This window comes from Lagopus muta, chromosome 3, assembly GCF_023343835.1.
Source record: "Lagopus muta isolate bLagMut1 chromosome 3, bLagMut1 primary, whole genome shotgun sequence".
NCBI lineage: Eukaryota > Metazoa > Chordata > Aves > Galliformes > Phasianidae > Lagopus > Lagopus muta.
The window spans coordinates 36,952,918-36,977,133 of record NC_064435.1 but is presented as its reverse complement, the minus strand read 5'-3'; the positions used below and the strand labels follow the sequence as shown (position 1 = coordinate 36,977,133).

Genomic DNA, 24,216 nt, shown 5'->3' with positions numbered 1-24,216 from the left:
GCACCCTTCCTATGAAGTCAGGTTGAGGAACTGGGCTTGTTCAGCCCAGAGAAGGATCCAGGGAGACTTGTAACAGCCTTCCAGTACTTGAGGGGAGCTTATAAGCAAGAAGTAGACCAATTTATAAGATAATATATGGTTCTATGATTCTATGAAAGGAACAACAGAAAACAAGAAAGGATATCTACTATGTAGCATTTATCCATTCCTACTTCATATGAGTAATAGCTAACTCAGTAAGTAATTAGGGTATAAATATGAAATAGGAAGTAAGGGATAAAATTACAGTTGTGCATATGGTAACAAAAGGCAGAGGAACATTTTCCTAATAATGTGAAGAATCTCTCAGATGTCATTCCATCCAATTTTACCCTGGAGCTGTACAGGATGAAACAGTTTTGACATCATTAGTGCCCACTATGCTAAAGGATATGTATATATATCATACACAGGTCTCTCTGTCATATCTTTGGGAGGGAGGAAAACACCTTCTCTGTAGAAAGAGTATTACCCTTCTGCCTCAGGTAGCTCATGTTTTCCAATAAGGGCAATTGAGATACTACCCCATATCACTGGCTTCAAGTCAGTTCCTCTCTCTTCCCTTTGGATCACAACTAAACATTTATCAAGCCTAAGGAAGCCTTAAAAGAGCGCTGAGGCTCTGTACAAGAGTCTTGAATTACATTATGTATTGTGACCAGGAATAAATGTAAAATAAACAGCATAATTTTATTCTGCATTGTACAAGACCCACAAATTACAGGAGGAGAAATTACATGAAGAACAATTCATCTTCAAGATTCCAATTATAGGTGTGAGGAGAAAACAATATATTTGTGGGAATTTGAAATGCAGAGCAGTTGGCATAGCTTTATTTTAAAATGATAAATATTTTCAGATTGAAGTGCAATTAGTAGTGAAAATGTCATGTAGTTTTACTATATATGTTTGTTAATATGGTTGGCATAACTCATTTAGGAGATGCCTGCAGTGCAGAGTCCTGTGCTACATATATCATAACAAAAATACAGTACTTACCCGTATATATAAAATGTACACAGAGACAACATTGCCAAACAGCCTTTTGGGACAGTCTAAAAGAATATCATTAATTTTTACTGTATACTTACACTTCTGGCTCAGCTCCAGCACTGCCTTTCTGTAAAAATCATTTCAAGTAAAGAATTATGCTATTTGCTTGCAGCAACATCACACGAACAGTAGTGAGCCATATGTTGCTACTTAGCAACTTAGTCTATAAGTCCCAAAGCATGTACTGATTTGAAAACTGAACAGAAATGATAATTGTTGAGGGATGCTGTGAGGCAACTTGTCTTGGACTACCAAGCTATGCAGATGTTTGATGCTACATAGCAAAAGGAGCAAAACTCTCTTTTTCCTGTCCAATGACTGAGCTTTTATTTATGTTAGCCTAAAGGCGACACATTGATTAAAACCCTTAAAATAATAGAAGGTGATGTTTTTCTGGATGTAAACACTTTGCAGTAAGCAAAAAGAACTGAAGTGCAAGGTTAGCTTTTTTTTGGAGCAATTGCAACATTCCTGATGTCTAAATTTTATTTCATTCTACACACACACACTTCATCTTATAGCCTCCAGATCTCTTGAAATGCTTGATTCTAAGAGAAGTGATAAGGCTTAGAAAGGCAAAACAGGCAAAGCTCATTTCTTAGGGTTAGATCCAAAGAAAGGAGGTATGTCAGCACGTACCAAGACCCAAAAAATTCTGCCTCTACAGTCACGTAATCCTGAAGGAAATTCCTTGCTCTCTGATGCTCTGTATCATGACCCAGTCTGCCAACATACCTCCCAAATAAGCTGGGTCACTCTCTGAAATCAGAAAACGACGTTCACACCTGACCCAGTCATCATAATCACAGCTTAAATAAAAGTTTCTGAGACAGCCATGCCTCTCCCAACATGGGATTCATATTTTTGTTAACAGATGTGCATCCATTGAGAGAAGTAGAGAACTCAATTCACTTATTCTGATTGGTTCCTGTTCCTCACCTCTGATCTCTCAGGGGAACATCTGAGTTATTGGGGATGGGAGGAAGCCTGCCCTCCTCTCTGAAGTCATGCAACTTCAAAACTCATGAGCACATCTGGAAAATGGAAACTGAAAACTCTATGGATTAAGTGACTAGAGCTTTATCTGGGAGAGAAAATTTTCTCATCTCTTCTTACAGGACTTGAGTTTTTCTACATTCAGTAACAATGAGAGGAAAATGAGCAAACAGATCTGAAAACAGAAAAGATTGGAATATACAGTCATATTCCTTCTTCCTCATGTTATCCTGTAACACACTCAGTCTTGCATGCTTTATTTTCACAGCAGTAAATATCTTACTCTTCCTTCAAAATAACCCATCTTTAACAGCCAGCTGGCTACTGAAATGGTGGCCAGTTCACCAATTTTGGGTGACCACTAAATGTTTACACCTGAGATGGGAACTACATCACATTACAGTAATCAGTGAAGACTTATCCATCAACAAAGAATTGCTTGGTTCCTTAAAGGAATTACCAGCAGTTATCTGCATCAGGAACAGGTTTGGCAAAGTTTCTCATGCAGTTTGTTACCTAAACAAGAGAGAGTCAGGATTTCCAACACCCACCCTTTTTTCTGCTCCTACTATGAGGGGGTTTTAATATATGTGAAAGCTTGTAATAATAACCTAATATTCCCTTAAAAAATCCACTGCAGTGGTGTAAGATGTCTGCAGCATTAGGAGAGAACCACTGTAAGAGAAAAGATGGTGGAACAGCCAAAGGCTGATAACTTCCCTCAAATGGGCACTGTGTGCCTGGCTGTTGTAGTAGCTTTTTGCCATATGGATTGCTCAGCAAAGGACAGAGAGATCAAACAAGTAAACTGGGGTTTAAATTCAGCCCAGGAGCTGGACACCCAAAAGCTAGGCTTTGCCACAGTGAGTTTCTAAGTATACGAGTTCTTTATTGGTTCCAGCCCTTAGTAACTAAACAGTTTTCTAACACCTTTGAATTTGGAAAAGTCAGAACTGATAGACCATTTTCCTTGAAGACAAATCATTTGCACTTAAAATATCTAACCTTGGATCTTTAAAGATACCTTAAGAACCCATTGAGATCAGCAAGTGTTAGATGCATAAATATCTCTATGAATCTGGGCCTTGTTAGCACATGCAGAAACTGCATAAAAGATTAAAACTTATGCTCTTAATTTTTCAATATGCCATTTAAATTATTTAAACTACATGCATACACACACTACAAAAATATCAACTGAAGAAAAATAATTCTGATGTATAATGTGGATTTGCAATTCTTTGTTCAGAACTATTTAAGATAGATGTAATGATTCTCTGTGAGGTAGCAGCTGCCTTATAACAGCAATCATTCACAGAGTTTGTATTTCTACTGTTTCAAACAAATTCAATTAGCCCTTGCACTTCAAAACCCTTAAGGCATAAATGAGATGATACTACGCTGCTTTAATCTAATAGTAATACTAAAACTTGTCAGTACAGTTCTTGGATTAATGGTTGGAGAAAAATTAATAATATAATTTTTCATTTTTTAATCAAACAATTCTGTTCTAAACTACCTCTGGATCTTGGAGAGTTCTTAGCCGAATAAGCTGAATCATGCACAAATCCTAAATGCAAAGTACAGTTGGTCTCTAAAGGTATTTTGGCAATAACTTCAACAGAAGACTAGGAAGCAACATGGTGGAACATTCTGAAGACTGTCTTCCTGACTGAACAGTGCAATTCATCTCATACAGCCTCCTGCTTCCTGAGCCACAAATGCACCTGCATACTATGCGCTATGTTTAAGTAGCCTGTCTTGACTATCTGAAGAACCCCACTTCATGAGGATATTTCATCTGACTGTACTGTCACTTTCCAGAGCTGTTGATTTCTAAATTATGTCCAGCTCATCTATACACATTTACTTTGCAGCCAAACGTATTTCCCACCTAATAAGAGAGTTTCACATTATCCCTCAGTCCTGGTGGAAAGAGGTGTATCACGCTAGCCACTGCTGGGCCTGAGACATTGCATGACCTAGGCCACAAGTTCAATTATTCAGGGTGATTTCTATGACACAGTGTAATTGACCTGCACCACTATCACCATCATGTACTAACATAGAATTAACTCTGCATTTTAAGAAATAATTGAAGTCTTTAGATTTATAGAAAACCATAGCAGCTAACAGCTTAAGTGGAAATGTTCTTGAAAGAATTTTAAAACATACATAAAATTCTAGAATTTAGTGTATGGTTCCTCAAAAAGGGGACTAAAAATATCCATAAATATCTGCATCGCATTAAACCTTTCGGGTTGAAGGCTAAAGGAGACTGTGTCATTTCCCTAGCTCCACTGTTAACAGTGTAACATTGGCAACATTCCTTAGCCATACCATTAGTGTTAAAAATGCAGTTCTTCAACTACAACTGGTCTAGGAGTGATAATTAAAGCTATTTGTGACATGTGTAGCTTATAATGATTAACTTGTCTGCAGTCAGATAAACAAATAACATGCACCTGTAAAGACTTTATTTCCTGAAGGTAAAACAACTGTTTAGGAAAGATCATGCTGGCAAAACAGCTGCTTGCATTCTGGAGAGGAAACAAGGTAGTATCTTTCAACAAACGCCAACTCTGCTGTTTTATCAACTCTATCTCATTAACTGGAAACAAGGCTTAAATGCTTTGTTTATAAATTATGATTATTCCTGATTGCAGCAGTTACTGATAGTGCCACTCATTTGCAATGCAATTCTTTGAATTTGTTTAATTACAATTTGAAACAAGGCAGAGAAGATTAATTAACCCACCTGGCTGGCTGGCACATAGTCCTGGCTTGGCTCTGTCATACTCATGTACATGTTCTCACCGTCAAACTGCAAAGGAAATAATAGTAAACATTTAGAAAACTTGAATATTTTTCATCAATGACTGAAAAAAAAAGCAAAACAGTAGCCATAAACCAGTATTATAGCCTGGTTTTAGAGACTTCTAATTGCATGTGTGCATCTTGTCTTTGATGTTCCTGTTGTCATCCTTATTGACCCTGGATGTCAGTGATTTGGAGTAATTAGCGCTCTAGTAATTACAGCTACCAAGCAAGAAATGAATGGTTCCCTTTCATCTGCAATCTGTTTTAAAACAAAATGGCTCATTTTGTGCACCATGTATACATATTGCTGTTGGTTGTAATGAAGTGCTAAGTGAATTGCACAGTTACTGAGAAAAGGAAGATGAGAACAGAAAACGCAGTAAAATGCATCTTAATGGATTCCAACTTTAGCTTTTGAACAGGAGTTGAAATTTCAAAACAAATTAAGCCCCCTCGTACTGAACTGCTCCCATACCAGAAAGAAGGAAATACATTTCCAGATAGCTTTCAGACATCTGAATGTATGAAACAGTATATCCAGAATGTATAGCTTAAAAGGATAGTTTGCTCGACGTGTGAATAAAATAAGCTTTCATAATTAGAACTGCAAAAATATCCTTCAATAAATGTTAAATACCATTCATGGAAATGCATACAAAGCAATTTCTTGTTCTTTTTCTCCCCTCAACTGCAATTAAAAAGTAACAGAAATGTGATAGAAAGGAAATGATTAAAAACTGAGGGTCTAGGTGGAGAAAAACTGTCAGAACTGATGCCTCATCCTGTAACAACACAAAGTATAAACCTAATGATTTCTTACACGATCACTGAATCATTAAGGTTGGATTCTCATCTGGAAAATGTCCCCACAGAACTTCCGTCATGCTCACTCAAGTGCCAGTGCCAACACGGTAACTAAAGTGCCAGTATCCATTCACAGGTAGGAAAGATCTTTTTAAACCTTCCAAGTAGAAATGCACAACAGCAGGAATCTCCATCACCAGCCATCAGCCACAGATTTCCAGCTGTTACGAGGTCTGTTTGAAATAACTTACACCTGACCCCTTCTGTGAATGTTTAGAGTGACATATTTTGGAAATGAGCCACTATTTTCGATGATGCAACGGCATTTTCAAAAAATCACCAACACTGACTGAGCTTCCTGAATTACAGAAGGTGGTAGTGAATTTCCTACGGACAATGCTCATTCCATCCTGAGCTTTTCAGGATATTCTACTTGCAAGGCGACTAAATCAAACTGTAGCTTTGGCAGACAGTTCCACAAGTTTTGCTGAAGCAGCTGTAAAGGTTTCAGCTTCCAGCTGTTCATTCTGTTCTGCCAGAGGCTACAAGCCTTGTAACAGCAACCATAAGAATGAATATGTCCCAGCTGTTGGCACAGCAGACAATGGTCTGCCCTTCCTGGACAGTAACTTAATAGATAATCACAGCTTATCTATCAGAATCCCTGTTTCCAAGGCGGGAAAGGATGATGTTATAGACACAGATCTGCCATAGGAAGTTCAGCATTTCCAAATCTGATGGAACAGAGGTAGGTAGATAAGACCTTAAAAGCAGGGATTGATGATCTTTTTGTTTGTTTTTTTTTTTTTTTGTTACACCTACCTATACACCTATTTCTTTCAGTTTCCTCATTCAAGAACGTTCCTATTTATTTGCATTCAAAGCAGAACCTTGGAGAGCATTTTCAGGATCTGGATTGGTTAAACAATGGAATAAATTGTTGTTTCTTTTTTTTTTTTTTTTTTTTTCCTGTGCAAATAAATGGAAAGATGAAATTCTGAGGAGGTATTTCACAGCCTGCTATCAGAAACCAAGCACTCTAGTATAAGGCCAGCAGGGACTCAACTCATTCACCTTGTCAAGCAAAAGGCTGTCAAGCATCCTGATCACTGCAATTGGTACTTAGAATCCAGAAAGATGACTGATAACAAAACGTCAGTCTTTCTGACAGTGACATAATGGGATTTAATGTTGAGAGATGGAAGTTAAAGAAAATCAGTTCTGAAATAAGAAAATAAGATCCGATTTTAGATAGTAATTAAGCATTCTATCAATGACTAAGTCATAGTTTCGTAGAGATTTCTAAATTAACTTCAATTTTTTTTTTTTTAGAAAAAAATGCATTCCATATCATGTTCATGAGAAATACTATGGACAGACTAGTTAACCTGGCTCGTTATGGTGGTCATATCCGCCTTGGAAGCCATGATTCCTGAAGTTTCCCATTTTTAATTTCCCTTGTAAAAATCATATCCTTGCTACTCTGCATTACGAACATTGCCATAATTCATATATGATATACTCAGTTGCAATAATCCTGAAGAAAATTCTTTCTTTGGATGTTTATTGGCTAGATACAGACCAGGGTTTCTTCAATTAATTTTGTCTTCTGTAACACCTGAGACTTTGATTTGAGAAAAGAATCTTAGCGAAGTATACTAATCTTTCAGTATACTAATATTTCCTTCCTTTGGATGTTTGGTCATCTGTCTTTCCTTCCAAGCTTATCATCACCAAATCTGCATTCACAGAAAAAAATTTAGCTAAAATCAGTTTTCCATGAACCCTGGAAATTTGCATCATTCCTCATGTTGTTCTTGGACCACCTTCTTATCTGATCAGTGCCTCGTTACTTCCAGTGCTTCAAGCACTGGTAGGATCTTGAACCTCATCATTTCTTATTCCTTGTGGCCCTCTATTCGGTTCTTCAGTTCTAATATGGTCTGCAAGCTTAAAGTAACTATGTATCAATGAAAGTGAAATATATATATATATATATATATATATATATATATATATATATATATATATATATATCTGTACCTAAAGTTTGACTTCCTAGCTTTTAGTGCCTTAAATGAGAAATGATCTTCTGCAACATTTTGGATCAATTTGTTAGGGTAAATTTTCAAAAAAAAAAAATATTGATGCATAATGTCTGCAAAATCAGGGAGGCCTGGTAATATCTAAAAATTCCCAGAAGCTGTTTGATTTATTACCTAATTTCTCCAATATTTGAACATGGAATTTAGTCATTGTACTGTTTAAACTTTGTTAGAAGTATGCATAAAATACTGTATATTAGGTTGTATAGTTTAATAAGATTTGATGGAAAGTGATTTTTTTGTAGTGTTTTGCAGGATGCAAGCTGTATTAGCTGGCACTAACACTGTCCTCCATATTAGTACGTGTACAAAATTTACAGCTATAGTAAACACTATAAATGTAAAAACATTTACACCATCAGTGCAGTGTGGTGCATCACACCTTGGTGGTCCTGAAGACATCAGACACAAGCCTGCAAACCAACTGTAAACTTCAAGGACAAAGCATATACACATACATTTTCTACAGCAGGTGTTTAGGAACAAGTTCTTAATGTTTACTAAAATGTTTCTAAAATAAGGAAACTATGATTTATGTAAACCTAATTTTTTTAAAAAAAAAACAACAAAGGTTTACTTCAGTACTGAGTTGATTCAGTATCAAAGAAGTGTGGATTACAGATGACCTCTACCATCCACCCCAATTAGACTTGAAGCCAGCCAGTACTGTGGGGGACAGTATAAAAGGCTTTTCAAAAACTACATTAACAGCAAAAGGATGTCCAGAAATAACCATTACTTGATGAGAATGGTCATCTCACAAATAGGGATCAAAGAAAACAGAGACATTCAGTGCCTTCTTCACCTCTGCCTTCAACATGATAATGGGTCCAGGGCATCATGGAGCCCCAAGTTGGAGTACTGTGCAATAATGAAGAACTCCCAGCCATTCCCAAATACACATGAGATTTGCTGCTCCAACTGCTTGCACGTGTTTATGGGGCCCAATGGGATTCATCCCAGGGTACTCAAAAGAGCTGGCCGATATCATTGAGAGACTGCTCTCAATTATTTTTCAACAGTTTCGGGAATCTTAGAGGTCCCAGTTGACTGCAAGCTGGCAGATGTCCCAGTTTTCAAGAAAGGCAAGAAAGAAGATCCTGGTAATTACAGGCCTCACTTTGGTGCCTAGCAAAATTATGGAAAAGATTATTCTGGGAGTTGTTGAAAAATATCTGAAAGACAATGTAGTCAGTGGTAACAGCCAATATGGGTTTGTAACAGGAAAGTCCTGTTTAAAAAGTTTATTATCCTTTTATGAGAAGATTGCCCACCTAATTGACCAAGAGAAGCCAGCTGATGTAATGTTTTTGGATATCAGTAGAACTTTCAGTACCATTTCTCACAGTATCCTTTTGGGCAAAACGTTCAGCATATAGCTAGACAAAAAAAAAAAAAAAACAAAAAAAAAAAACAAACGCAATGGGTGAACATTTGTCAGATCAGGCTCCAAGAGTCAAAGAACACCAGACTGGCAACCAGTACTGAGTGGAATTCCATTTTAGGGCCAGTTATCTTTAATGATTTTTTTAATGACTTGGTTAGAGGATTTGAAAGTAAACCAAGTAAGTCTGGGGATAACACTAAATTGGGACAAGCTGTTGATTCTGTCAAGAGTGGAGGAGCCTTGCTGAGAGATCTTGACAAACTTGAGGACTGGGCAATCACCAACTTCATGAAGTTTAATGAGAGCAAGTGCTAGATTCTGTGCCTGGGATGGGATAGCCCTGGATATATGTACAGGGTGGCGGATGAGAGTTTGGAAAAAAGTCCTGTGAAAACAGGTCTGGAGGTTCAGTTTGACAGCAAGTTCAATCTGAGTCAGCAGTGTGTCCCATCAGCCAAAAGGGCCAATGGTATCCTGGAGTGCACCAGACCCAGCATTGGCACCAAGCAAGGGAAGAAATGGTCCTGCTCTGATCTCTGTGGCCTGAGTGCAAGTTTGGGTGCCACAGAGTAAGAACAAGATTATATTATTAGAGAGTGTTCAAAGGAGGACTACAGAGATGGTGAAGGGTCTGAAGGACAAGGTGAATGAAGAGTGATTAAGGTCCCTTGGTTGCTCAGTCCAGAGCAGAGGAGGCTGAGAGGAGGCCTCATGGCAGGCTGCAGCTCCTCACAGGGAGTGGAGGGGCAGCTCTCAACAGAAGTGTCAAGGAGCTGCACTACGGGAGAGTCAGACTGGGGGTTAGGAAAAAGTTCTTCATCAGAGGGGGGCCAGGCATGGAACCTGCTCCCCAGGGCAGTGGTCAAAGCCCCAAGCTACTGGTGTTCAAGACACATTTGGACAATGCTCTCAAAACCTCATATGGTTTTGGTTTTAGATGATCCAGTGTGGACCAAGGAGTTGGACTCAGTGATCCTTGTGGATCCCGTCCAACTCTGGATATTTTATGGTTCTACAGATAAAGGATAAAAAAAAAAGTACAAGCCTTCAATAAAAAAAGAAGTTCAGAGATACTGATGCAGTGCACTGTCACCTCCAAGAACACAAGACTAGACCACACTGATACAATAAACCACAAAAAAAAAATGCTAACAATTTGATCAACTAAAAAAATCGTATGATTTCTTTATCCCAGGTGCATCAAACTTCCAAAACAAGCCCCTTAACTTCAGAAATTAATGCTTTCTCCAATATTAATGTTGCATTAAGGTTTAGGCTGGATATCAGGAAAACCTTTACTGAAAGAGTTGTTAAGCACTAGAATAGGCTCCCCAGAGAGGTGGTTGAGCCACCATCCATGGATGTGTTTAAAAACTGTTTGGATGTAGTGCTCAGGGACATGATTTAGCGGAGGGTTGTTAGAATTAGGGCAGGATGGTGAGGTTGCAATTGGACTTGATGATCTTTAAGGTCTTTTCCAACCTGAGCAAACCTATGATTCTATTATTAAATTATTTTAGCATTCTATATATTGCTTTTTAACTTGCAGGCTCTGCAGCACTGCATCTTTTAATTCTCTTCCAGAACAGCTTAAGTCATAAGATCCCCACCTCGTACCATACTGAGACAGTGGTTCAAGTAGCCTATCCAAGTAGAAAGTGAATCAATAGATCAGCAGATATAAGCCAGAGACACCTCCAATCATGCCTCCAAAATCACCTTATTTTAATCATCCCAGGTCTACAAGAACCTTGTATTTCCTAAACTTCCCTACCACTCACTGTGCTAGATCTCAAACAAATAAACTGCACGAGTGTCACTTAACCTGGATGATTCATCCAAACAAGAGATGAAGTACAAAGAAAGGCAGTTAAATGAACTGTCTTTTGTGAACTTATGTATGATATATATATATATATCATATGACATTTCATCTAAAGCTTTCCAACCTGTCTCCAAGAACATTCAGTATCATTAAGGGCAGACTTCAAAATCTTTCATTTTAATCTATTAAAAGTGAATGCTAATACAATATTCTGATGTGTGATAATAACTACTCTTGACAACATTTCTTTTCATATTAAAGTGTAACTGCATGAGAAGTTTGGGTGAGAGTAAACTAAGACTATGACTGCATTTTAATACGGAAATATATATAACTGGGAGCTGTTTTTAACGCATATTCAGAATTCATCATACTCTAAGTATTAGAAATAAAATATATAGGCAACACTATCACATGGTCATTAAGAAATCCCCAGAGAATAACCATATTTAAGACAATTTGGCAAGATGTTTGGCAAACAACGTGCACAAAACATCCAAGCGCTGCTATAAAACATCATTTATTCATGTACGTTAGAAACTTACATAAACACTGCCTGACTCTTACTGATGCAAGAGCTATGATAGAGTTCAGCAAATGTCCAGATTGCTTTATCAAACATGGATTTAGCCAAGTTCACAAAGTTGGCTTTGGTCTCCCATGAGCATGGCATAGTATCAGTTGCAGAATGGCAGGAAACCTGTTTTCATCCCCCACTTATGTTGCAGGCAAATCTGCCAGCATTTATTTATAATGATGATTATGAAGTAACAAGCTTACAAATATTTTTCACTCTTTGTATTTGACTATGTCACAAAGTTATTGTAAGTAGGCTGCATATAATCAAATAAAGAACAAAACTTAAAGAATATTTGTTATTGATTATTCACTTTGTCTTCATTGCAAGGGTTATCTGTGTTATCTGGATTTCAGGGAAAATTAATTCCCTGTCCTCTTTTTTTATCACTGCCTCTTTGCTACCTCACACTTCTTCGCTGTTGTTGGGAGAAGCAAGTGTTTATTTTGTTTCCTCTCCATCCATACTTAGCATTTTCTGAGGAAATTGCCAATTTGCTTTCTGTTTGTACACGTAGGTATGTATGCCCTAAGTTCTGCAGATATAGTTAGACTACCTAAGGTTAAAAAAAAAAAAATAAAGTAAATCAACCACGTGCTTCTTTGCCTCAATGCTGACGCAAGCTTCTCCTAACTTATACTGGAAAGCAGCACAATGTGATAGTACTATAACTTGTCCAGCTGTAGTGTAGGCATGGAAGCATGATGAACACTAGTGGAGATGGCTTTTCAAGCAAAAATAAACTTGTGGATGGCTGAGGGGAAGCACTGAGGGACAGCATTTAATGCACAGGTTGTATCTCAGCAGAAATACCCTGAAATAAAGGATGAGAAACAAATAGAGAAATCAACTGATTGGTGGAGGGTGCTGTATATAGTAAGTTCAGCTGCTGTGTAAAGACACATAGACTAGACATCCTAGTTTCTTTGAAGGATCTTAACAATCTCCAAAGCCTGTGTTATTAGTTGTAATCTGAATACAAAGTTCTACCACTCTAGATTGGAACCAGAAACTAGATTTAATTTTAAACTTCAGCCAAACTCTTTAGTTATAGCTCACCTTGCTCTAGCAGACCTCCAAGATAATTTATTATTATATTTTAGAAAAATGTCAGAAGAACACTGGAGAAAAAGATTCATTTCTAGTGATTCAGTGAGTTCAGTGCTTACAGCTTATAGATACCATTTATAACTAATATGATCTAGAAGCCACTACTCCTGAAAAAGCTTTAGAACTAGGTAATTTTGTACATTTTAAACCAAATGAGAAGAATAAAGTGTCACAGGTGGCTCAATGACAAATAGAATGTTTTATTTTACTCAGAGATGCTGAAATGAGACAAAAATAATGATGGAATGCAACATAAATCAACAAGTGACCATGCTAAAGAAACAGCCAATCTTGTTATGAACTATCAAACATAAAAACAGAGATGTCTTGTAAACAGCATTGCATGATGGAAAACCTCTTCTTCCATGCAGTTTGGGAGAGTGGTATATCTGTATCAAATTGAAACTCCGTTTTGTCTCCTGAATTCCATTTTGTATTCAGTACTGAACACATGTTTAAATTTGCCCAAGACAGGTTACAGTAATGTATTCCAGACAGCCAACCTTTCCAGGAAAGGGGCTTGACACCTTGCTGAAGGAGTATCACAGGAAAATTGTCAGAAAACACTCTAGTACAATTGACTTTGATTGTCTCTGTTCTACCGTCTTCCCTCCCTCCTTCCAGAAATGTTTTTTGAAAGAGGAGATTATTGGAGGACTATGAGTTGGGTGAAAATGCCTGAATGCAGCACCATACCAAAACCAAATTAAACCACTTTGCATAGCTGGATATGCCTGTATGGACCAAGGCAGGTCAGTCACTGCCGGAAGGACTGGAGAAGTCCCTGCAAATATAATACGGGCCTTCCAGGTCACAGAAAGTCTGACATTCAAAGCTGTGGAGAAGAACTGATGTATCCCCAGATTATTAGTTTTACTCATTTTAATTAAATTAATTGTCATGCAAGAGTGAAGTATTAGGAAAATGCTTTATGAATCCTATGTTTTCATTCTCTTACTTATTGTCTAAACTATGAATGTTGGGTAGGATACATTTAACTAATTCAAGTACATTGATGTGCGGGCTAAGCATATTGTCATCTACTACTCTTGAGGCAGAACAAACACACTGCTGCCTTGGATACATCACTTCTTTTCCCACAGTAAGTGTCATCTTCCAGGGGCATCTGCCCTTCATGAGAGAGCCAAGATGCGACTGGAGGCCCTGCTTAGATGCAACCACAAATAGCTATGACGTCAGCAGGTGGTTTTTGCTCCCTGGTGGAGTTGGGAAGGAATCTGCCCCAATCTCCATGGCTCACTGGAGTGAGCAGTGAGCTGGACTGGTACAGGCAGTGTGCCATGGAGCTGGAAGTGACGGTGCTGCTTTTCAGAGAATTGCTGTCAGACATCTATACTGAGAAAAAAACATCAACTGTGACAAAAGTCTAACTGCCCTGAGCACACAAATGACTTTGATATGTGTAGGATTCAGTGCTTGGATCAAGGCATGATAGCAGGCTAGCACTGCACTATGCCATTCCACAGCCTGCCTTTCAAAGCGGAAGTGTTTTGAAAATACCCTACTTGATTCTCCTAAAATTAGACCATTTATAAGACATACCATCTCTCCAAAGAGCATAGGTAGCAGTGTCAAAGTTTTCTTTCAGATTCTTATTTGTGTCATAAATATCTACACTAGACCTTACATCGCTGTATTCCCTAAGTGTGCTCGTTATTTATTGTGCTGGTTGTGAGAAACGGGAAGAACCACAGGGTTTCCCGAATACGTTCTCAAAGGTGGCAAACAGGCTGGATGTCTAAATATACACTGGTAGTTAAAACCTGAATGATAGCACTACAGCATTTGTGTTTTTCCTGCACTTAATAGAGGTTAATGTGGAACAGGAGAGGAGGTGAAGGGGGGTGTTTAGCTTCCCGCTTGGAGCCTGCATGTGTCAGTGCCTGACAGAGCCTTGAAGTTGTTAGCCTTCATGCAGAGAGCTAGCTGAATGAGGTTACAGTGCTGAGCACAGCGGGCTAATAGAAGTAGGATCAGACTGATAGGAGGAGTGGCAGAGCCTGGGCACAGCAGAACATATCAAAGACAGCCCAGGGGAGAGTGGGTACTGTATTAGTCTTTTGTGTACATTTAAATGGAAGACAGTGAGCATGCAGAGATGAACTCTGAACTCACTCGGCTGGGCTCCTGCTCCTTTTAACCTTGGGTGTTAAATAAAATTTAAAAAAAGCCACAACACACTGTAGACTGGACTCTCATGCTAAACTACCTTCAATATGCAAGAGATATGTTAAATAAACATATCGAGATCAAAGTGGCAAATGCTTTTTGTTATTATTTTACTCAATCCATACTAAATTATAGATGTAGCCACCCACTGGGAAGATAGGGTGATAAGGTGGAAAGGTTTGAATAACTAATAAGAGTAGTCCTTTATTTTTCAGACCACAGTTGCTGAGAAAATTTGTTTAACCTGGTAGGCTTGCAATATTTTCGAATCCCATCTGGCCTGTTTCACAACAAGGTCTAATCCTGCATCCTGGACAGAGAAGGGAATTTTACCATCGCCATTTGGATGGGAACTGAATCAGACAGAATGATAAGACAATAAGGCCCTTCTTAATTCTGAGTTTGAGTCATTTTTTGTTGATATTCATCTTGGTCTTATCATTTCAAATGTTAAATTATATAGTAAAGTGGAAAATCTTAATCAAAAAGATCTGCATAGAACAGAGAAATGACAAAAAAAAAAAAGCAGGTTTTGTATATCCCGATGCAGAGCTCCCTGCGCTTCTTTATGGCAGAAGACTTCACAGATCTTAGCAAATGAGTTTTGTACAAATAGGACAAAAACATTCACTTGCATGACTACGTTGGGAGCTGTGTTCAGGGACCCATGGACAGAATTTGACCCACTATGTTATTTATAGAGTGAATGGGGTGTATATATAGCTCCTGTGGGAAAGTACATCTGCTTCCACACAGAAGAAACTTAGAAATAAAATGGGCTACTACAACAGAAACAACAAAAGCATAAGCAAAACTCTACCATTATTCTGAAAATCTCATGACTTGACACATAAATTAAAGGTAACAACTGTCATCAGATAACTAGCAAGTCTTGTCCACATACTGCTATGCTTCATGATTAAAACCATAAGGAAAAGAAAGCCTCTATATACTTATAATTTTTAAAAGTATACGCAACGCTTGATCATTAAAGGACTTGAGCACCCTTACCAATGCAGCAGGTCACTAGAGCATAAGCATTAAAATCATCCTGTTGAAGCAGATGAGACTGTAAGACTAAAACCAAGCACTCATTCACATATGTGATGAGATAGGGCCCAATATCTCAGAAATGTACAGGAATAGCCATAAAACAGTGAAGTACTTGCCAAGCATAATCAGCTTAAATTTCTGGTAAACCAAATTATTTAGCAGACAGATAAGATCTTATTAGGTACAGCTAATTGAGACCTGGAGGGGATGGTAACAAAAAATGACTAATTGCAAGGTTTTAGCAAAACACAGGCATCTGTTGACAAGGTCTTGTCCTGACAACTATAATGTGTTGTAGGACTGATAAGTGATCACAGTTCAGCAAAATAACAACAATTGCTGCCACGTGGACAATCTCGCTTCTGTTCACAGTTACTTTGGTAAAACAGGAACTCCATTAATTTAAAGAGATTACTTTCAGGAGGAATGCTACACATTTAAATTCATGTCTGCAGCAAGTAAACACCTGGAGCCTCACATACATTCTAAGTGAACTTGAAGGAACTTGGGTTTTTTGTTGTTGTTGTTTGTAGTTTCGTCAAAGATTTAAAAGTTTGAGAAAGCTTGGAGCACTGATTTATTCTTTTCCTACATGGTCTACAGGCAAAGCTGAGAAATACTAATAGAACAGTACAGAATGGAGTATTCTGTTTCAAAATAGGTCACTCAAAAACAGAGATGCTTAGAAATGTTCACAATATCACTCAGAAGCAGAACTGGAAGAGATGTATATAGTATACATTCGATATATTTAATTGATAAGGTAGCAAATGTGTGCAAATAAATTTCAATTTAGTTTTAGTTTAGAAGGTAAAGGTTTATAATATAGGTACAGTTGTACTTGTCATCCTGTTACAAAAACTCCTTCAAGAAGATAAATATTCCATCTCTTTCTCTTTCCTATTTGCAGTAACAGCACAACCGTCAGTGCTGGCTACTGTTTTTCTCCCAGCCAGAACATTCTGAATCTATTACTGCTGTACATTTCTCACAGAAAATTAGACAGCAAAAGTTACTCAGATCTGGCACTGTTAGAGTCACACCTGTTGCCTTTCAAAGAAACCATGCGTATCAGTAAGAGACCATCATAGTGCTGGAAGGAAGCTCCTTGGACAGGCAAACCCATCCTTTGAATAATAGCAGAATAGGTTTCACTCAGCATCCATGAAGGTTTATTGCCAAATGCTGCCTTGGATACAGTTCCAGCAATGGTGTTTCTGTACATTTCTCCCCATTGGTTCAAACTCTTTAGTACTGTTCCTATTTTGTTTTATGACTTTTTTCCTTTCTTCATTCTGGAGAATGATGACTTCCACTTTTTCATAACAGCTCTGAACACACTAAGACAGATACTCTGTACTCTACTTCAGGCACACTATTTCAAATTCCTTTCACCTTCTGACATATTTTTCCTCCCCAAAACATTTCTCCATTTGTAGCCTCTTAGGTGCTTTCTACCTTGCTGATGACCTTTTCACTGTCTCATATGCTGTCCAAAATGAACATATCTGTAGACAAATCCAAGTTCTGTTCCAAGATAATTTTTTCAGCACAGTTTCAATACAGGGTTCACCCAGATTGTGAGTATGTGCCAGCCTCTTCCTCCCTACAAACATTACTGAGAATACACTTTGTCTTTTTCTCAGATCTTAGTAAATAAAACCTCTGAAACCTTCACTTGACCTATACCGGTCAGCATGGAAAGTTGCCAGATAGGGTAGATCTATGACAAATGGTGAAGACAGCTCCAAGGGTTCTGGCCCAAGTCACTGATGTATGCTTTTTTCAAATTGACAACAATCCTTGAGAATTGCAAGATGAATCTTAGGATGAAAATGACACTTTTAAACATTTTTTACATGCAAAAATAAAATAAAAAAATAAAATAAAAAAAATAAAAAATGCTCCTTTGCCAGAACACAACAGTTCAAGTATGCAGAAGCACTGTGGGAAGCCCCAGTACACTCCTATTGTGCTCCTCCCTTAATACCACATAGTTTTAGGATAGCCTTGCAGTATTTCTTATCGCCATAAGCTTTCCTAATTGACTTGATAATGTAAACTTGGATTAATCTCTCCTTTGAAGAGAAACAACATCCTGGTCCTGACTTTTTCTTAAGGAAAAACTTTTGTTTGCCGCTGCTCGGAGGGACACAGCTACTCATTTATGGCTAGGAGAAGAGTTGTGGACAAGGTGGGCACGTGCTCTCCTGCCCTTTCTCCTTTGGGGCAAAGCAGCTGGCATTAGAACTAGCAGTCCTATTTCTACTGCAAAGACCTGCAAAGTGGGCGGGAACGTTTTTGAAGTGGATTGTGACACTGATGTCAAAACAACACTTAAATCTCAGAAAGGATGCTTTTGGAAGGATAATCTTACAATTCACAACAGTCCATGCATTCAGTGCACTGAAACAGAAGCAAAATTTTGCATATGCTATCTTTGTTATAACCACTGTTAATGAGCTGACATAATTTTAGAATAAAAACATAATAATGTGATTAAAGCTTGATGGAGCTGTTTTTATGCTTTTATGATATAAAAATGGCTTCTTATTAGCTTTTGATGCTTCATTTTCCCACAGCACCACAGTATTTGCTTCTGTTTTACCCAATTGCACAATAATTGTTGTTTAACTTCAGCAATCTCATAGCCTACTCAGACTCTTCACACATTTTATTAATCAGCAAAAGTACTCTAACATTAATGTCATGGAAAATCTGCCTTATCATTTTAGAGTCCTGCATTATATTCTATCACCTGTCTGCATAAGGTACTGAATTTTTAATGCATCATCCTTCCGATTTGATGAAATCTGCGATTAAAATTATCATAATCTGCTATGCCTAAAAAGCATTAAATGAGTGCACATTACACTTGAAATAAATGCCTTGAATAATTTTTGTTTTAATATTCTGTGTATTTGGAAGACTGAAATGTATATAAGCAGTTTTTTTTTTTTTAAACTTCAAAACTTGCTGAAACTACAGCTTCAGAGGTTGTACCTGAGATTATGACTCTACTATATATACTTAGAAAACATTTTCTTCACATGATCAAGTTCATTTCCAAGGTAAACTTTCCAAACATAGAATATCTTAACCCTGTAATTATTAGGTTAAAAAAAAAAAAAAAAAAAAAAAAAAAAGAAAGAAAGAAAGGAGGGAATACAGAAAATCAAATTGATAAATCATGCCATGGTTTGCAGATATACAACATCAGCAGGAACAAAAAAGCTGCATAAACACTACCAAAAATATATTTGGCTCCTTCTCTCTCACATTAAAAACATACACAAAGCACTAATTGATTCCATTCCAGAATGCATGATTATTTCTCCTTAATTAGAATACAGATCAGAATGAAACATCTTTTCACAAGCAGGGCCTGTGTCAGGGTAGTGGTTGACGTCTATGCTAGTATCACAGAATATCTCAAGTTGGAAGGGACCCACAAGGACCATAGAATCATTTGAATTCAGCCTTTGAAGGTCACCTAGTCCAACTCCCCTCAATGAACAGGGAACCTACAGCTATACCAGGTTCCTCAGGGCCCCATCCACTCTGATCTTGAATGTCTTGAGGGACACGGCATCCGTCACTTTTCCGAGTAACCTGCTCCAATGCTTCAATGTCCTTATTGTAGAAAATATTTTCATTATATCACATCTAAATCACCTCCCCTTCAGTCTGAAACCATCTCCTATTGTCCTATCCTAACAGACCCTGACAAAGAGTCTGTCCTTTTCTTCCTTACAGTCCCTCTTGGGATACTGAAAGTCTGCTCTCAGGTCTCCCTGGAAACCTGATCATCAAGCCCATCTCCTGGCTCCAGAAAAAAAACACCCAAAACCAAAACAGCAGCAAAACCACTAAAAACTGACATAATTCAATTGATTTCAAAACTAACATCAAGAGGAACATCCATGAATTAAGCCCAGTAAATGAAGCTGTACTTGATGTGCAGCTTGCTTTTCTTTCATTCTTTCACTAACCAGGCTCACACATTCAGCATGCAGTCTTTTTCAGCATCACAAAACAATCCGTTTAGTGCAATTCATTTAAGACAAGTATTAAGACGCTCTAAAATTCTCTGCAAAGGCTCCAGAGTCTTAATAGCTGAATTCATAAGTAGCTAGTCATACAGTATCACTGCTTCATATTGTTTCTTCATGCGTTACACAGCTCTTTTAATGCTCCCAACTTCCCCTTAGGTCAGTGTCTACAAGTCAAACATTCAGAAATAATAACAGAGTAAAAAACGGTGCTGTCATTAGATTCATGTTTTGATAGAAAATTAATTTGGTGTTTTATTCATTCATTTGCAATAGTAACTACTGCCTTGGAAAGTACAATGTGGTTAATTTTCCAATATATTCAGATCATATTAGTAATACCCAGTCTTTTAAGTGTTTTGACGCACCTAATAGTTTTACACATAAGATTCTGCAGTTCAGAAGTTCTTCTAGCTGCGTGAGCCCTTACAATCTGAAATAGTCAGAACATTGATTTAAAAGCTAAGCAAGTATTTCATACCGTGCATCACTGAAGATCTTTTGTTAACACAGAGAGCAATGTGAATTATGTATCTGATTTTATTTCTTACTGTTAAATACAGATCGCTGGAAAAAGTATAACCAGCTCCTTTTAAGAATACAAAGTAAAAGCGTGCTGTGTATTATGCTACAGCAGGTAATTCAGCGTTTTAGATAGGATTAGCCAGCAGATTTATCAAGCAGCCTCCAAGGAAGGTAGAGTTCAAGACCGGGCTCATCAATAATACATAAATAAACTGAACAATTAGGTACAAAGTGGCTATCTTGTCAGACAACTTATTAACTGATAAATGATATACTCACTGCAGAGAGTGTAAAAAGGGGAGACGTGTAAAGATAGGAAAAGAAGACTGGAGAAAAGAGGAAGGCACTGTGCCTCTTAGCACTTCTCTTCACCCTTCCACACATCAGCCCAAGCTGAGAACTGCAATGTGGAGAACAAGGGGTGAGGAAGAACTCAGAAATACCTGGTTCTACTCTGGTTCACTTGGCTTTTTTTTTTTTCCCCTCAACAGCAGAATGCAGATGCATGCCTTTGCTGTTTGATCAGTGGTCAGAGGAGGAGAAAAATAAAATATTCCACTTTTCTAGTTGACAGCTACTACAGCATTAACATCAACTACTTAATATGCAGGTTTTGCACAAATAAACAGCCATCCCAAAATATAATGTCACTGCTGGGCATGGCTGTAATGTGGCCTCACTGCTGAGGTGCAACAGTGCCCAGGAAAAAGTGAAAGCGGTTTGTTACATCTGGCTTACACAACAACGCTATGCCCTAAAAAGGCATCTGTACATTGGTAAATGTCAAAACATGAGCCATTTGTTCCTTCTTTACTAACTGTCAACAAACTCAAATTTGTTTTCCTTTCCTGAGCTGCCCTGCTCTTTTCAGCTAGAAAACAAGGAGACTGCAGGTAGGAAGGGCTGTTGCTATTTTTTCCCCAGCCAAGCAAAACAAAAACATCTTCACTTCACTTGGGATCAACAAGTAAGCAAGCAAACCCAGTCCAAGTAAAATCTTTTCATACATACATCTCCTCAGCTCAGAAACTGCAAACATTTGAAGTACAGATTTCAGGATTTAACTCAGAATAAAAACAATATTGACCTAATGTGTTGTCTTTCATGCACAAGTACTCCAAAGTACTTTGCAAATATTGACTGGACTCTGCCTTTAATCTATGCTCAGTGCCCATTCAATGCAGCAGCCATTTTGAAAGATAAATACTAAAGAAGATTCAAGCCTTGAACACTCCACTAGTAGAAATGTAAATTACTAGTGAAGCAAAATCACCCCTACAGAAAAAAAGAAAAAAAAAAAAAAGGAACATTGCTCAGGAATACATTCTAGTTGAGAATCAAACTCAACAATTTATAGATATCTTTATTAGATGGACAAGTAACTTGGATGAACAGAAGTGGTTTGCTGTGACTTCACTGAATAATTGTTGTACCACAATTAAGTAAAATGAGGAACTTTAAGACTTGTCTCTTGTTGTCTCAGAAACATGGTCTGACTTACTGGCAGTCCTGTGTTGAGTCAGGAGCTGAACTCAATGAGCCTTGGTTCCCTTCCAACTCAGAATCACAAAATCACAGAATGTCTTAAGACTACTCACTGCCATTTTACTCCAGTTTCAGTGAACAGTTCCTCTACTCCACATCAGAGTTCCTTTCAAAGTACATTATTATGTCTTTTCCAAAGAAAAGCTGCACCTGAGGAGCAGTGTTCTCTTGAAGTCCCTAAAGCATTCATGCTTCACACCTCCCCCCCAAACTAGGCAGCTAGCACCTGCATCATGACATCTTGACTAGGGAATGAAATTACAGATTGAAACAGATGATGGGTATCAAACCAGAACTTCTGACTGCGGGAGTAAGCTTCCACTGATGGGTCAGCTGTGCTACCTGTAGGATTCTCTCATTCACTGATTATAGAGGAACTCCAGGACAATCACATCTGACCCAATATGTTGGAAAGCCATGAGATGAATCCAAACTGTTATAGACCATGAAGTGAAGGGGAAGTAGAGAGAAATGGCATACAGTATGCAATGTCTCCTTCCAGGACCAAGTGCTCCCCACCCCTGAGGAGCTGCAAATAGCATCACTGATGCATGAGGAAACTCCAACAAAATCTCCTTTCTCTGCTTCTCCTTAAGATCAGTGGTAGGGATTATGAGGACACACCAGGGTGGCTTTGCATGTCATATTAAAGGATTTCCTTGCCTGAGGGAAAGTTTTGTTCAAGTGATATGTTTCCCAACAGATGTAAGGAATAAGGAGCAGGTTGGATCACAGGGAATAGATACGGGCATTGTTATACAGAACTGCCTATGGCAACTGGCAAAAGCACTCACACAAGGCCTTCCTAGTGAAGGATTTCCACTTCTGTAGTCAATCTTTGGACAGGTTGACTGCACTGTGGCACAAACTGATTACATCCCTGTCTGCAAATCTAATCTAATATTTATTAGCATGGACTGCTAGTTCGAAATAAACGTTTTAGAACAACATTTAAGAAGTAAAACACTTATGAATTGCTATAAGATAATCTGTACCAAATATATGATGTTTTGCAGAGCTGTGAGATGCCTCGATTGGTTTCATATAAAACTTGGCCGAAAATATGATCCTTAGAGTGAAGTATGTGGTGATAAAAATGTGATTAAGGTATACTGGCAATTTGACTTTGGCAATTTTATGTCTTGTTTTTGAATTCTTGTATATGTAATGTTTGGCCCTCTTCTAGTTGATAGTCTATCAGCTAAAGTCCCTACATATACAAACATTAATAAACTCACAGACAATAAAATAAAAGCAGTCCAAAACTACATGCTATAATCTCTCTCCTTAAAAATAACTGTAGGAAGTCATAATGTACAGTTTATAATTATGATTTCCAAAGAATTTCTGTTCAGTGAAGCCAAAGGAAATTGCTTACTACAGAAGAATGCGATAAAAAGAAAATTAGGCACTGGCCCTGAAGCTCAAAAATAGAGTAAATCACATATTTCCTCAAGCAGAAAGGGAGTATCATTTTTCAGCAGGAAAAAAAACTCTCGCAATAATTCAAAACAGCAAAGTCCAACTATCAGAAAAAGAAGAAACAGTGAACAGAAGCAAAGTATCAAAAAATACTCTAGTGTAAACAACTTTGCATAGCACCCTTGCAAAAATAAGTCTGAAGTAATTGTTGGAATTACTTTCTAGCTCAAAACTTGGATCTCTCTTCCCTACACAAAAAGTTCTATACACTCAGAGTGCTGCTTTAATTAATATAGTTGGTATAACACAAGGCACACTTCAAGCTTCTTGTCAGTATGCTCCTGTAAAATATAAGAGAAAATTAACCTTCCAGGGGTCATAGTAAACAAGTGCTCAGGAGAGGAAAAAAGAAGTCTAAGTATCGCTTCCATGTGTGAAAACACTATCCTCTAACAAAGAATTAATCCACAAAAAGCTTCACTAACCATTTTCTTGTTCTACTCACAAATTGATGAAAGTGATTTCTGGAGCCTTAAGGAGGGTTAATGCACTCTCAGAGTACAATCAATGAAAACAGCATGATTTACACAATCTATGCTCTTTGTCAGACTTAACTAGTATATCACCATGCAGGATCTTCTTGCTGACAGGAGCTTACTATATGATGGAGATGCTGAAATCCTCTTTACACTGGTTCTACCTGGCAGGCCATG

General features: G+C 37.8%; 1 protein-coding gene across 2 annotated transcripts in view; it reads right to left on the bottom strand.

Annotated features, from left to right (window-relative positions):
- Positions 1–24,216, bottom strand: part of TOX (thymocyte selection associated high mobility group box) — a 217,906-nt gene that overhangs the window by 96,877 nt on the left and 96,813 nt on the right. For both annotated transcript variants that reach the window (XM_048939917.1, XM_048939918.1), the window contains exon 2: positions 4,847–4,912. In XM_048939917.1, the coding sequence (XP_048795874.1) occupies positions 4,847–4,912 (66 nt within the window). The remainder of the gene's footprint in view (positions 1–4,846; positions 4,913–24,216) is intronic.